This window comes from Phyllopteryx taeniolatus, chromosome 6, assembly GCF_024500385.1.
Source record: "Phyllopteryx taeniolatus isolate TA_2022b chromosome 6, UOR_Ptae_1.2, whole genome shotgun sequence".
NCBI classification, from domain to species: domain Eukaryota; kingdom Metazoa; phylum Chordata; class Actinopteri; order Syngnathiformes; family Syngnathidae; genus Phyllopteryx; species Phyllopteryx taeniolatus.
The window spans coordinates 5,334,832-5,350,790 of record NC_084507.1 but is presented as its reverse complement, the minus strand read 5'-3'; the positions used below and the strand labels follow the sequence as shown (position 1 = coordinate 5,350,790).

The 15,959-nt window shown below is 41.1% G+C and overlaps 1 protein-coding gene across 1 annotated transcript; it reads right to left on the bottom strand.

Moving 5' to 3' along the window:
• Nucleotides 1–676: 676 nt before the first annotated feature.
• On the bottom strand, nucleotides 677–7,318 carry prss35 (serine protease 35). The gene is made up of 2 exons (XM_061776287.1): nucleotides 7,088–7,318; nucleotides 677–2,986 (listed from the first exon to the last, which is right to left on the bottom strand). Exon 2 carries the CDS (start codon nucleotides 2,966–2,968, stop codon nucleotides 1,697–1,699), a length of 1,272 nt encoding a protein of 423 aa, XP_061632271.1. The 5' UTR covers nucleotides 2,969–2,986; nucleotides 7,088–7,318; the 3' UTR covers nucleotides 677–1,696.
• Between the last annotated feature and the right edge of the window lie 8,641 nt (nucleotides 7,319–15,959).

The following is a 15,959-nucleotide window of genomic DNA, read 5'->3' as shown; positions in this document are numbered from 1 at the left end:
AGAAATATTTCAAATCCAAACTACAAGTTTTCCCATTCAAAGTAATCTCCACACTTTGACAGCCTTCTTTGCCACGGCTCCATGCACTCCTGGAAGGATCCAATGCAACGCCATCGTTACGGGCCATCTTGATATAAACGCGTCCCCTTGATGAACCACTTGAGCTTGGGAAAGAAGGAAAAAAAAAACACATGGAGCCAGTTTGGGTGAGAAGAGAGCTTGCTCCAGCAAGGTGATGCTCTTCTCAGGCAGGAAGCGTCGGATGTTCAGGGCAGGCATGTTGTTACCACAACTCTTGCCTCTTCTCACACACCAAACGGAGCAAACGCTTCAGAATCTCTTTGTGGACGTGCTGGTTGATCGTCTAGTTCATATTGAAGGGGAAAACTTTTGGGTTTTGGGTCTGAAATATATATTTTGTGACACCAGTCCTGGAACCTTTCAGACACACCTTGTATATGACTGCTTTGTTCTCACTAAGCGGCCCAACCAGAAACCTAAAAATCTAGATATTTCTGCCAGGCTGACTACTTGATGTATGTCTCAGTGAAATTGTAATGCAAATGTGCATTTACAATACCCATACACAAGAAGATTTTGTGATAGTCAGGGACACAAACACACATATGCATATTAATCCTGATTGGATAATTGGTACATCAATCTACATCATTAATATCAGGAATTTGGTATTTATTAGTTTTGACAAAATGTGTTTTGGAACATCAGCAATATAAAAAAAAGATTGCATTTCATATTACAATTTGTGGTTATAAAACAATAATCTGATGTATGTGGTCAAATAAAACTCTTTGCATAAGAGAAATTAAATAAATTATCAAGTAAATTATTGAAAGGTTCAGTCCAATCTTAGCACAACAGCCTCAAATTCATAGTTACAGTAGTAGATTCCCCTTTCCCTGGGGGAAAAAAAAAGAAGCTTATACTTCGATAAATTAGCACCATGTATTCTGGATAAGCACTAATATAATTATGTGCACACCAATGAAAACACATTTCACTGCTTTTGAAGAGCAAAGAAAAACCGGTGGGACAATTTCAGGGAGACGTCCATTAGAACCAGTTCTACTGGGACAGAAAGCGATAGAATGCTATAGACATACAAAAACTTTTGGACTTACACATTGCAAAACACCACCTTGTTAAAAGGTCATCATTCATTTATTCATTATTTCTATACTGTAATTTGTTCGTGGAATATAATTTACATGAATTTCTGTCCTGGGTCTTATCAACGCCAATCGCAATCTCTACAGTGAGAACTTGCAAGATGGCAAGTCTCTCTCAAACCCTTGTTAGAAAAAGACATATTTGGAAAAGTTGACGCACTTTTTAGAAATGTATCCGACAAAGTGAAATATTGACAAAATTCGAAACAAAACTCCAGATCGTAATGATCTATAAACAATTCAAATGCATGTTTTTCTCAGTTTTTTTTTTTGCAAATAAATTAGAAAAGCCACAGTTCTCTTTACGTGTTATCGAGTTCCTGTTGTTGTCAACATCGAGTCTGTATAGCTGTGGGGGGTGTGTGTTTGTAGAGGAGTGTGGCGGGAAGCACAGGCAGGATGCAAGACAGGCACCATGTTGATGCTGGGTGGAGGGTTGAGGAGACTGGGTGCCATTTGGTTTAAAAGTGGATCTGGGTGGTGTCCTAAGGGACTCTGTTGTTGTCTTAGGACACCTGGCACTCACTTGAGTCCCCGTGGACCCAGTAGCAGATTTGCGCATATTTGAGAGGTGTTATCCTCACTGCAACATTGTAATCCTGCTGCAGCCCATTGCCATTAACATCCACCCATTGGTGACCAGAGAACACCCCAATGATCTTTCTCTTCCACTTCTTCTTGCCTGGCTCTTTGAGACGGACGTATACCCCAGAACCACTGGAGCCAGGTTTGGCATCGCAGTACTGGTACAACAACTCATTGGACTCCTCAGACACAGAGCAGAACCTGTATACCAGGTTCCCTGGCCGGTCATCATCAAAACCAGAGAAGTGGATTCTTCCTGCAGGGAGCTTCTTGACTGAGGGGATAACACCCAGATCCATGTGCTTCACTTTGGGGGCTCGCTTCAGCTCCAAAACTGCATAGTCATAATCTGCAGTCAGTCCATCGGACACACCTTTGAACCAACCCTTGGGCACTTGGGTTTTCTTGACCCTGGTCCACCTAAACGAAGGTTTCTCCAACTCTGCGCTGCGGCGACTTCGGCTCTTTCTGCCCTTTCCTTCCTTTCCTTTACGGCTCCCTCCCTTGTCTTCCACTTGCTTTACTTCTTCTTTAGCGCCATCCCCTTTTCTCTTTTTGCCTTTCCCTCGCCCTCCTCTCCCTTTGCCTCCTTTCCCTTTTCTAGATTTCTCCTTAAGAATACCAACGCGAAGCTTCTGAACACCATCCAAATAATCCTCTCCATCATGGATGCAGTGGGCAGCGGTCAACACATGTTTGGGTGACACCAGAACTCCAGAACATCCCGTGGAAATTTTGACAGTAGTGGAGAAGGGATACTTAGTGGAGAACTGCTTATCAGAAATAGTGAAGCGGGTGTCCGTGCCGTACACCTCCCTTTTGTAACGGGACCTGGAGGAGTCGTTTCTGGATCGATCTGCCACCTCGTTGAGACCTTGCACAGACACCGAGGTATACGTGCGCGTGCCATTCTCGTAAACCGTCTCGTAGGATAGGAGCTGCTCCAGGTCATCCAGGGAGGGCGACGGGAGGCCACGCTGACACTCGATCCCGCACGTCCCGCTCACCTCTGCTTGAGGATGAGCTGAGAAGTTGGGACTGCTCAGAGGCAGAGTGCGCCTTTTCCTTACCAGAGGCAAATTCCACTGAGGCCAAGTGTACTCGTCGTCAACCGTTGCAGTCAGCTCGGCGGCGACAGCCACCACAACCAACATTGTCACCGGGAGCAGGACACACAGGTGCATAGGGCCCATTGTTAATTGGGCCTGGCTCTGAAATAGAAACAATGGGGAGGAGGATGGTTACGATGTTGAAAGATTCATTAATATCAGTCATATTCTGTGTACAGTGCAATGGTACCTTGACTTACGAATGCCTCGACTTTCAAGTTGTTTACCAAAACAGGCAAAGATTCGGTTACGATACCACTCCAGTGAGTCACAGTCGCCAATGCATTTTCAGACATTTATTAATAGGTGGTACAGTCACACACAAACGCAAAATGAGAACACGTAAACAGCTACAGCAGGCCAACACTCTCGTCCACACTCTTGAGCAGAGACTGAAGGCATTTTCACACTGCACAAGTGCAGCAAGCTTGCCCATATTTGGAAGCACATAACAGCTTTTCCCTCTGGATGGGCTATTTCTGTTAGCACGCTGAAGTCACTCCACCAGCCACTCTCCTATTGGATGCGCTTTCTGACGTCACCACGACAACGCTCTCAAATGGTTACTTTTGTTAATTTGAGGGCACGTTGCAACAAAGGCCCACCTTGGGCCACGACGTGACATGGCGTTCCATCCACTCCCCTACTCAACACATACACAATGAATGGGTTCGTCGACGGACCGGCGCGTTGCTAAGTTCAGTTTGAAAAGGCCTTAACATGCCATGTTCCTGGTGTCCACCACTAGGCCATGCCCCTTAAAGGCACACAGTTGTTGTTGTGACTTCCAGTTTGTCCTACAGTTGGATATTTAAAATTTAGAATAACTTTAACAAGTTGATTTATTTCCTTTTTATTATTTTTTGTATACAATACAGTACTATTTTTTCTTTATTAGAGAGAGAGAGAGAGCGAGAGAGATGCAAGGCACTCTCTAGGCCACGCCATTTAAAGGCACAACATGTTCATGTAGTACAGTGTGTGCGTGTGCGTGTGTGTGTGTCTGTGTGTGTGTGGGTGCCTGTGTGTGGCTTATTTACACTTCATAAAACTAGTTTATTTCTTTACATTCGCTTTTATTACGTTTTTATTTTTATAATAAAGTGCTATTTTTCTGCATTAAAACCATGTGAAAAAAAATGTGTTGGATTTTTGGTGGCTGGAATGGATTAATGGCATTTCCATTCATTTCTATAGGGAAAGTAGATTTGAGATACAAGTGATCTGAGTTATGAGCATGGTCATGGAATGAATTCATCTCCTTCATCAAGTTACCAATGTATATACAGTATATTGTATTTCCAGCGTCTCGCGATTGGCTGGCGACCAGTTCAAGGTGTACACCGCCTTTCGCCCGAAGATAGCTGGGATAGGCTCCAGCACCCCCGCGACCCTAGTGAGGAGAAGCGGAACGGAAGAATCAATGTATTTCCAGCATTTTGTATGGGGACAATTAATTAAAAAGCCAAACAAATTGGAGGTTGAACACAATTGTATTGTGTATGTTTTCAGCCTGATAGAGCGCTGTCAAGGACAAACATCCTTCACGACATGAAAATGTATTTTAGTCCAAAACTTACCTTAAATTTGGGAAAGACATACATTTACCCGAATTTGTATTCCCTCCCTTTTGTCCCACTTTCAATTTATTATGTTGTTTAGTATGGTTGATTTCAATTCATCCATTTCCTCTATCACTATCTACTTCAGGGTTGTGGGGGAGCTGGACCCTATTCCAGTAGGCAAGAGTCGTTTAACATCCTGGACTTGTTGCATGCAGTTGTTCCACATGTCTAACCAACAATGTTTACCATCAAGTTGATATTTGTTTTGATATTTGACGCTTTTTTTTTTTTTTTTTTTTAGTTGTTATTAGAATTTTTAACACCTCTATCTGTGAATGTTTTTCATGCTTAGGTGGATAGATCCTGTCTGGTCATCTACGTTACTTCTGAGCAAATGAGTCAATCGTGCATAAAACTACACACAATATAAATATATATCAGTCTATGAGTACATCCAGGCGGCACGTATTCTTTAATACAAAATTTCAGTTAGCGGGGAATTATACCAAAGTTGCCAAAAATATACTGTTCAGCTTCAAATTCTCCAAAAGTGTGTGTATAAGTACGCTTTCCCACACCTAATTGGAGGCCTTAAACTCAGCTGCATCTCTGGCCAGAGGGAGGCGTTGTGTACCAGAGTTCCACACAGCCTCCAGTCAACGATACACAGCCACTATGGTAGTTCAGCGGCACACCATTTCTCCAAGTTTTTCTGCAAGTCTGCACAAGATGATTGCTACCATTATTCATAGTCTATGGCTACACTGGCCACTTGCTCAGTTGTTGCATCAGCTCTATGGTTAGGAAATTGATATGTAGTTCGAGTCACAGCTGTGGTTAACATTGAGGTAAGGATGAACCATGATTCTCAGAATGAGCTCAAGACAGTGGCTTGGAGGTTTGCCACAATGGTTAACCTTCTCTTTTAGTTGTGACCACGTCTGGTTTCCTCAGTACCACTCTTCGCCCGCGTCAATACATGACATGACACATGTGCAGCAGCATACGCGTTTATGCTTCTTGGTAAGGCATCGATGCAACCATATTCCTGATAACCCAATAAAGAAAAGGCTGTTTTGGATCCATGTTAATACAGTTAACTCCATCCAGCAGAGCTTAACTGCAAAGTTGGAAAATGCAATTTCGTCAGCGACGCTGTGGTCATGAAGTCACACAGACAACTTCCAAACACATGAGGAGAAAGTCGTTTGGATGCTGCTGCAGACAGTCTGATATTTGCACTTTCCAGCTGGAGGATAAACCTCCGGTGGTGTGCGGTGTGGTGTGAGTTAGGGTAGGCTGGGGAGGGGGGGGGGCAAACCAGCTAGCAGCTTCCAAAGACACATTCCTTTTCAATGATATATGATATGGAAGTGCAATATTACGAGCTGCAACTCAGCATCAGTGCTTCCTCGTTCATTGATGCAATGCACTCCATTGTACCCACATACTCCTCAAGCTTCTTTCCAGGGTTGATTGTAGTGCAGAAGTGCAGAACCTCTAATTTGTTAGGATTTCCAATCTTCCCCATTAAAAGTACTGGAAAGAGATTGAATCGGTTCCATGGGTTGCACCTTTACTATACTAACACTCATAAAGACTACTGATAAGAACTGGAGTAACATTTTGACATAGGTAATGGTCGGGTAAGTAAGCTATACGTAACAATAAATCATGTGGCAGACTAGTTTAGCATACCACTTACGGTGATAATTCCTTATTTCGCCATCTTTAATATTTTCACAATTCTGCTTAACATCTGTGAGACCCCTGTATAAGCAGACATCATGCCCCTTTCAAAAAGCAGAAAACACTGAAAATGGTAATAATAAAATGACTCCAACTTGAAAACTTGGCTGACGTGAAGCACACAGCCCTTTAAAGCAGGTCCAAGATAGCCTGCCAAAAACAAAGGATAATAAAATAAGCTCCACAACAGTCCAAATAATTGAGACTAAAATGACCTTTGGTGTCTGTTCAACTTCACACTCCCTTGGCCAGATTCAGACATCACCAAAAAAATGAAAAAACCCACTGGAAAGTCTGCAATAACACAAAATTTGTGACTGATGTACTGCCACCATGGCTCTTAGTCACACGAAGCCCTCACATTTGAGTTCAATTATTTTCCACACAAGTAAGCTGAGGAGCTTTGTGCCCTCTCCATCCACCTCAAGCCTGCATGGCACTGTGCACGCTTAGTGACCGACAGAGGGCGGAATTGTCTTCAAGCTTCTCAAAGAACGCAGCACATTTAGTACAAAAGGTTATTTTACCCGCTGTGACCGCTTGGCTCTCATTTTGAAGTTGATTTACCATCTTTAACTATGGGCTCGTTTTTACACAATGGTCGAAATTCAGTTTTCCCATGATACACATCTAAAAGTCAAATAAAAACTTGCAGGATGCCAAAGTTTATTTGTCAGATGTGTGAAAATACGTGGAATGTGGTCTTTGTAACGTAATGTAAAACATAAGAAATGTTCTCTGTAAATAATTATTGATACGCTTCCTTTGAAACAACTCAAATTACATGAAAGTAGTTCAAATGAAAACAATGGCGTGACAATCCTAGCAAACGAACCAAACTAAATAGATTAGCTCCTTCACGAGGCCCAAAATGAAATACTAGTCCTACCTGCTTGCATCCGATTGATGGATATGACAATTCCGCAGTATCTTGTTTGTTTTTCCTAAGAATACACAAAGAATGTCCTTTAAAAAAATCAACAAAAGTTGTTACTGTATCCCAGACGTCCTGGCATCAGCAGGGCGACAGCTCCTCTCTCCTCATTGCTCCTTCTAAGTGGCTGGAGAGAACGTTGAAAGCACTTGATGCTGAGGAGGGAGGCAGGGAGGAGGGGAGGCAAACACAATCTGAAAAAGACTTTTTCCTCTCTCTCTCTCTCTCTGTCTCTCTCTCTCGCTCTCTCTCTCTCTCTCTCTCTCTCTCTCTCTCTCTCTCTCTCTCTCTCTCTCTCTCTCTGGTGACAAAGCCTTCTGCTGACATGTGGGTGGGTCCAAGCAAGTCACAGCCTTGTATTCAGCAGGAGCCACACAACACAGGAGGCGTGATGGTGTGCAGCCTGCCCAAGGAGGCACAAAACAGGAGCATAATCAAGCCTCATTCTGCCTGTGGAACTCTACGGGAATTAGTTCCACTGGTCTCACAGCAATAGCGTGGGGGAACTACAGATCGGAATTCCTACACTCTCAATATCTCCTCCTAAATGAAGGGATACGATTGTGAAGACAGAAACACTCTCCGATTCAGTCTACACTGACATATTGTACATACATCCATATTATTAAGTAAGCCAGAAGAAATAACTAATTCAAGAGAACAGTGAATCCCCGTTTCTCGCAGGGGATACATTTTTATATACGAGAGGCAGTCAGAAAGTAATAAGCCCAATTTATTGTAACCTACTATTAATTAATTGTTTTGTTGAAATTTTCAGTTTGTAGTTTAAATACTTGTTTGAATTTTTTATTTTTTTTAAAAGAACTATGTTAATGTAGTAGGAGGCAAAGCATGCTTGCTTCAAGTTGTTTGAGGAAATATGTTGGTATCTACCCATAATTTATTGATATAACCCTAATTTATGTGATGGTTTATGTGGGTACGGGAGCAGGTGCACCTAAATTGTGTGGTGTATTTTCCAAATTTGTCTTATTAGTTCAGCTGGAAAAAGTATTTTGAGGTATTTTGCTCGATGAAGCACACATGTATGACTGACATATTGTACATCTGTTTTTGTCTCCATTGTCTAAATATGAGGATCCCGTTGGTCTCACCAAACCTCAGCTCCCCGAACACTGCTTTGATTTGATATTTGCAATATTAAATGCTTCAATCAGGGGGACAAAAAATTTAAAATAGGGGAATGAAAATGTGGAGGAGCATGATGCGGTTCATCTGGCACGACACAAAATTAGACTCATATGATGTCATTTGTATTTGAAACTGACCTATATAGAATCCCTTACTTGACTCCATACTTATAACCCATCTGTTAATAATATTCCACCACTGATGATAGCGTGAGTGCGTCTGTGAGTGTGCAAATGCTTGGGAGAGGAAATAAGTGGACAGGAAGACTTGGGTGGCCGTGCACACCTGATGTCAAAACTCATGATGCAGCTAATTCTCCGTGAGGGTGATGACCACATGTGTGGGTGTGCACATTACGAATAAACTACACAGCACGATCGTCTTCATTCCGTCGGCGCCTTCTGCGTGTGCTTGAACATGCATTATATTCTTCTATCAAGCCTTCTATTTCATACATTTCAAGATATACCGTATTGCCAAAAATATTCACACACCTGCCTTGACTCACATATGATTTTAAGCGATATCCCATTCTAAATCCATATGGCTTAATATGATGTTCGGCTACCCTTTGCAGCTATAACAGCTTCAAGTCTTGTGGGAAGGAATGAGTTTAAAGTGGCACTAAACGGGCCCAAAAAAAGGCAATCTAAATTGGACACACCACAGAGAAGAGTAATGGTAACAAGCCCGCCAAATTTGGATGAATTAAAAAAAAATCGCTAAGTTTATCAAACCTTGAATAATAAGGGCCACCTCGCACCTCTCAGACGCTGTGGGCATGTCGAACGGATGCGCCAAAAGGAATCAAACATACTGAGGGGGTGGTAGCTTATACGATGTAAAATCAGGTTAGGAGGCTCAACTTCAAAATTGAATGGTTAATTTGGACTATAATTATAGGAATAAGCACACAAGTCAACTGACCCTCATTGTTGGTGACACAGTGTCACAGCCGAACACGACACCTGATGACAGCGGCTCGGTAGAAGGAAACCCAGGTAGTTAGACAGTTGGCACGGCCCCATTCACTAGTGTCAAGTTACTCACGAAGCCATGTTGTCTCTGGTGAAAGTTTACAAAACTATCCGTCGTAAAATGAGCACTGCAGAGTCGGCTGGTCGTAGTGTTGATGTTCAGCTCTCAATCTGCGTGTCTTTTCAGTTTTTAGGATCTCTAATGAAAAATAATAAACTTCATAGGAATACAGCACTTTTTTTTTCATCCATAGGCCTTAACATCTTGTTACTGTCATACCAATAACATTATAGGTTCTAAATTAACCCTTTTAAATGATAATTTTCGTTTTGTGTACTATACTAATTAATTGTGAGTATCCTCGAAAGTTGTGGTACAACAAGGAATTGTGCATCCATTATGCCGTTGCCACCAAGTAGTTTTGTTCAGTTAGACATCATTCTGTGCTTCCAATGTAAAGGATCCTAAAATATTCGATACTGTTTCATATCAGTCTCGCAACAGCATACTTACATTGGCAGTAGTAGTATGGTTTGGCTCGCAAATGAGTTTGCCAGGCCCTTCTGAAATGTTCATCTTGTCAAGGATAATTGCTCCATGCAGTACAAGAACCATATTGATTGGATGAGGTTCATATAAGGTTCATAGAAGAACTTTAGAATGTTCACACTGATTTTCTGTGTTGTTATGAAACTCTCAGGGATAACTGTTTTCTATGTCAAATCACAAACTAAATATTTGAAAGGGATATGTGATGCTCGACAGGCTTATCTGAGGCGTCAAACAGAGATGCGGTAAAGGTCGGGGAAAATGTTGAACTAGTGTTTAGCATGTGCGGCTCACAGTCAGAAGGTCCCAGGTTTGAATTTCAGCTTAAACAATCCTGTGTGGACCAACACAACCACGCTGGTTGACTTTCAACAACCCGTGCTTGAGGAATGGGAGGGTATCCCACAACAAAATGAGAAAATTCAGGCCAGGAGAGGTGAAGCTGAGGTCCCCGGCAGTGCAAAATGAATAAAGTGTAAAAATGCTGTTGGTGTTGTTTTTCATTATCACTGTGTGAAAGTGCAAGCATCCAATCCACCAAGCAACTCAAAACAAGAGTGAATACCAACATATTTTTGCCACATTTTTTGGCACACGGGCCACATGTTTAGCGGAAGCTAATTCCACAGAGGTACGAGCCTGACAAGTTATATATCATTGTAAAGGTCATTAATTAGGCTTTCTTCATATATACTAGAACAGCCTTGGATCAATTTTCTATACCGCTTATCCTGCTCAGAGTTGTGGACAGTCAATCACAGGGTGCACATATTGAGACAGACAATCATGCACGCTCCAATTCACACCATCACTGTGCGGGAACTGACTTGCATGCTCGCAGCATGGAAGTGACTCATACAACACCAAAAGGTATTATTAGTAGGAAGAAATATTTGACCGAAATGTTTCCAAACATTTTTTTGAGGAGCTGAGAATGTAAACTTAATTCTTCGTAATTCTGATTATTCCTTCATGTCAGAACGAGAATGTTAATGAATTTCATCTGCAATTGAATAGAACATTTTTAGACAGCTATAAAATATTATGTTTTAATTAGTTCTGTATTCTAATTATTAAACTTTTTAATTAGCAGTATTGCTCATACTGACAACCGCTGCAGAAAAAAAAATCCTATGTTTCAATAGCTTATGTTTTCTTATTTTCACTTCAATTCAAAGTCAAAGGTCATGTAGGAGGAATAGAACAAGAGGGAGTCAAGTCTCTGCTTGCAGCCTTTGATTTTGAGAAAAGTGATATTTTTTGCTTGAGGGGTCGGACCTGTGTACTGCGGATAAAGGGGCTTTTGTGCCGGGTGTCGCACCCTCATGGGAAGTGCTCCCTTTGCGCTCTGGTGTCGTCGATACGTAATTATTGGAGGAAGCTAAGTTTAGTCGAAAAGAAATGTAGTAAACTGTGAAAAATAGTGAAGCTCACAAATCCCTGTTGCCATCTGCAATAAGCTTGTTTGATGTTTTCCTTGAACACAACTTTTAACATGGGGACAGTTTTTTCCATTACGTTATCTTAAGACCCAAGTACCTATTCTGACATAAAAGGCTATCCACTCCATTGCACATACCTCGCTAATAAACCCACTCAGAAAGCTGCAGTGGGCTACAGTTCACTTGCAATGGCTTTATTTTGACAACTGAAAGGTATTTTAGCAAGGCTCAGCACTGCGTTGCTCTAAACAGACCACCATTGATATGAGAGAAATCTTTACCTTACAACACACACACACGCACACACATCAATAACCAAGCAAATTGCATTCTTTTCTGTGATTAATATGCAGTAGTCAGTAATTATTTTATCTTTTCGTGTACTGTCGCAGGATATTTTCTGTTTAATATTTTTATCAACATTTCCTTGAGTAAATATTGATATGGAAGCCATTTCATGTCCATTTTCCTTGCACACCTGATGGTATTGTTTCAGTATCCCATAGGTCTAGTCTGTTAAGAGTCAATCCTCTCTTCACAGGAGCACAGCCTGATGGGATATGTTGTTTTTGGCTCAACCTCTAAAAGAAACAGAATCAAGCTGGTCTTAACTTTCACTTTTATGGTAAACGTCTATTGACTATTGACCCAATGAGGCTGCACATTGTGTTACCTACTGTAAATGTCTCTAAATGTTTATATCATGCGTACAATTACATTGCTAACATACTGATGTCAAGCAGCTTTTTTTGTTGCCATGATCTTATCTTAATGAAGCCGACATTTCTTGAAGTGCTCCAGTGTGCCTGAGCGTTACCAAAATACTGGTGCTGATAAGCAAAATTAAGGCAGAAGTTCAAGACATTCAACATTTATACTGCGTATGAATCTGTTTAACATCACTCCAGATGTTTATTTTCACTTCAGAACTGGGGAGTCACTGAAGTATATCAGCTGCCAACTGTGATTGTATGAACAAAATGCAGTGAATCCTCATGAAGCTAATATCAAGGTATATGATGTGTAAAACGTCAGGACAAAGTGACCAAAACCACTATGTCTTGTAATCTGAAGGTTGCTACAGGAATTAGATAAGAGTTCTCGATAACCAGAGATCTTTTGTCTAACCCAAACACACACAAATGATACAGGTAGTGAATTTTTGATAGAAAACTGAATGAGATCTAACAAGGGAATCTGCAGGGGAACAATGGAGGAAAAAGCAAAACAAAGGACAGACAAAGATTGGTCGAAGGAGGCTGAACTTCTGATGTGAGGGCGGAATGAGGGTGCAATGACATTGCATAGAGCTGGGGGTTCCTGTTTTCGTTAATTTAAACCCAAATATGCACTAATCTGTACTTTAGTAGAGCGCGAGTTGGACTGACGTGCGTGGAGCACAATTTAGGCAGGCTGGTCGATCTCCCGAATGTCCGGTCCGCACGGGGAACAGGTGAATTTGGCGGAAAAAGGTGGAAGGAAAAAATAAAAAAGCCAGTGAGCCAGTCTTCGGCAAGTTGGTCGAACGAGCTTTATGCCCCGCCAAAAAGAGGGTGGTCCTCCGCCCTCCGGGGGCCAAATGGGGAACTAGACCGCCTCGTAATGTTACTTTTCCATCCTAGGGTTATTTTGTGGTTTTAAAATATGAATTGTTGGATCTAAGATAACAACACAAGTTTCCATTTTTGCACTGTTTAATCCCTCTTTAATCCCTGTAATGAATGTTTCAATTGGATGTGGTTGTTGAGAGCGCTGCAAGATTTGCAATGTGGCATTTGTGTTGTGTGGGGTGAAACGTCTCATCCGGTTAAGTTGACAAACAGATTTGCCATCAGACATTCACATTTGAATGCAGGTACGCGTCACGACCCAAGATTGGGGGTTGCTGCGTGCCATCTGGTTAATGGCGTGTCCGTTCCATGTGTTTATTTTTGTGACACCTCGTGGTGTATCATCAGAAGTTACAATGATTTCCATTTTATGATATTTTCATTTAAACACAACACAAAAAATTATTCGACACATTCATCACCAGAATCAGAAATCCGTTCGTACCTGTTCATAATGCTTGTAAAACAATAGGAGCCAGGATGGTATAAAAAGATTGACTACTGTTGACTCATTGGTGATGACAAAACTTGTTCTTGGAATTGCACCGACATATACCCCAAAAGTTGTTTTTTTTTCAATTTCCTTAAAAAAAAAAATCAAACTAAATTCAGCAGAACCGTTGGGTGAGTAAGGTAAATCAAGTGGATTGTCGTAAACAGTTGAACAGAATAGATCACAGGACTGACAAGTGAAGACTGTTGGGTGGCGAAGAAGGGGGCACCGCGGGGGTGTGACTTTCCTGAAGTCTACGATCATCTTTGTTTTCTGGGTGTTAAGCTCCAGCTTGTTGCTGTTGCACCAGGACACCAGCCGGTCCACCTCCCTCCTGTAGGAAGACTCATCACCGTCCAAGATAAGCTCAGTGTGGGAGGTCGTCTGCAAACTTAATCAGTTTTATGGACTGACGGTTGGAGGTGGAGCAGTTGGTGTACAGGCATGCAGTAAGAGCCAGAGGAAAAGTACACATCCCTGAGGCGTTACGTTGCTTATGGTCCAAGTGTCCAAGCCAGTCTTCCCTAGCCGCACATGCTGCATCCTATTCCATCTACTCTTGAATCAACTTACCTGTAACATCATGTAACATCTTCTTTTTGACCCTAACTCTACACATTCAAACTACGGCAGCAGAAAAAAAAAGGCTTAATTCATCATTAAAGCCATTTACTGTACCCTGTTTTCTAAAATGCTCAGCTCTGGTTGAATGACATGTAATAGATTTTCTTTACTTTAGTGTAATTCAAATTTACAGCGGGGCACCAAAGTGAAATGTTTCATTTTGACGAAAGGATTTTCTGTAATTGATTGATTTGTGACGGCATTACGGACTTGGACGGAAGGACGTTGACATTCGTAGGGAAAAGGAATAAAGTTGGCATTTTGGTAACATTAAGGTTAATTTAAAGTCATTTATGTTTTTAAACACGGATATGTCATTGACTGGACGTAATAGTGAGCCCTCGAACCGGACGCGTTATTGTCCGCAGAGTGCAGGCCGGGGAGACAGTAGCCTACTGGGGACAAGAGGAGCATGCTGCTTAAAAGTATATATTTCTCACAAATAAAACAGAAAGACGCCATAAAGCGTCTGTGCCTTGTGTGAAGCTTGTTTGAGTGTGCGCATATGTATGAGCACTGAAACTCGATCCCGTGTTTCTAAATTAAACTAAGTTATCAAGTGCTAACACTGTAATGTTTCTTCCAACATCCAAAAATGGTTGACATTCAGGTTCAGATTAAACTTTTAGGATACACCAAATGAATATTTTTTTTTTTAATAATGAAAGATAAAATATTCACTGTGACAGATTACTTCAACTGTTTTAAGTTATCCACTGTTTAATTCTTTTCAGTGTAAAGGCAGGAGACAGTTGTGTGAGCAGAGCCCGGAGTGTGGAATAAAAGCAAGAACCTCGAACAACAATACAATTATTTTACTTGTGGAGGCAGCAGCTCATACACTTCGCTTTTTGTATGTGGACACACATCACCAAACACAACCAAGAAAACTCAGTCCACCTCTGCTTCCCTTTTAGTTTTGACAAAATGGGCAATGTGGGTGTTTCTGCATAAGAGTGCCTCTGCATGACAGTGATTGAAATTTACAGAGAAGCTAGTAAAGGTATGAAAGTTAAACAGTGTCTTGGGCAGAGGTACTGAGAGTGCTTTGACACGCAGCTTAATATCTTTAACTTGAAAACAGGTCAACATGTGCACTTGCATAAGTCTGAGTTTATATGAGCATGCGTTTACACTGAATCCCCATATTTTTTTTCCTGCTGCAATAAAAACATAAAAAATACCATTCCACATCACACGCCTGCTTGCATCTGAAATATTCACCGCCGATCGCGTCTACATTGAGAATAAACCTCTATCTAGCAACGAAACAGACTACCTATTTGCTTTTTTTCATGCTCCAGATATGATCTGAGGATGTGGGGTTTCTCCTCATGACTGATGAGCTTGTCATTTGCTTCTGAAACCCTCAAAGTTTATAAAGGGTTAAAAGAACCCTCTTTGAAATGGTACATGTGGAGCTTGTTAGCTGACTTCTCTCTGACATGCAGAGGGCATTATATACAGTATAGCTCTGTGTATGCCATACTGAAGCTCTGTTTGAATTAAAGTGCGTGACCAGTGGCCCATCAAACTATTATCATAACATTTACTGAGAACTGTGGGCTGCAAAAAGGAGTGAATCAAACATCGTAAGACACATAGTCGAGCCTCTGAAGCATGGTTGGGCAAACTGTTGTGCTCAAGGGCCACATTTGATTTTTGACATTTGTAGATGTGGGAAATAGTTCAAATGTGTACATAAAATATTTCAAATGGTTTATTCTGTTAAAACAATAATAATACCATTTTTTTTTCATATTATTATTTACAACTAATTATTATGGTCACTTAATTGCTAAATGTATACGTATGTTTAATGTAATAATAAATATTTGAATTATTTACTGTAAAAATATGAACCAATTATTTACTAATGCCACAAATATTACACAATTTGAAAACAATGTAATACTAAACCTTAACTTTGATAGCATGCAATGGTACGTATGGTGATACTGAGATCTTCTTTGTGCTCG

Bases quoted from the DNA above. Each gene is read 5' to 3' on its own strand.
- prss35 (XM_061776287.1), bottom strand. From the start codon at position 2,968: ATGGGCCCTATGCACCTGTGTGTCCTGCTCCCGGTGACAATGTTGGTT.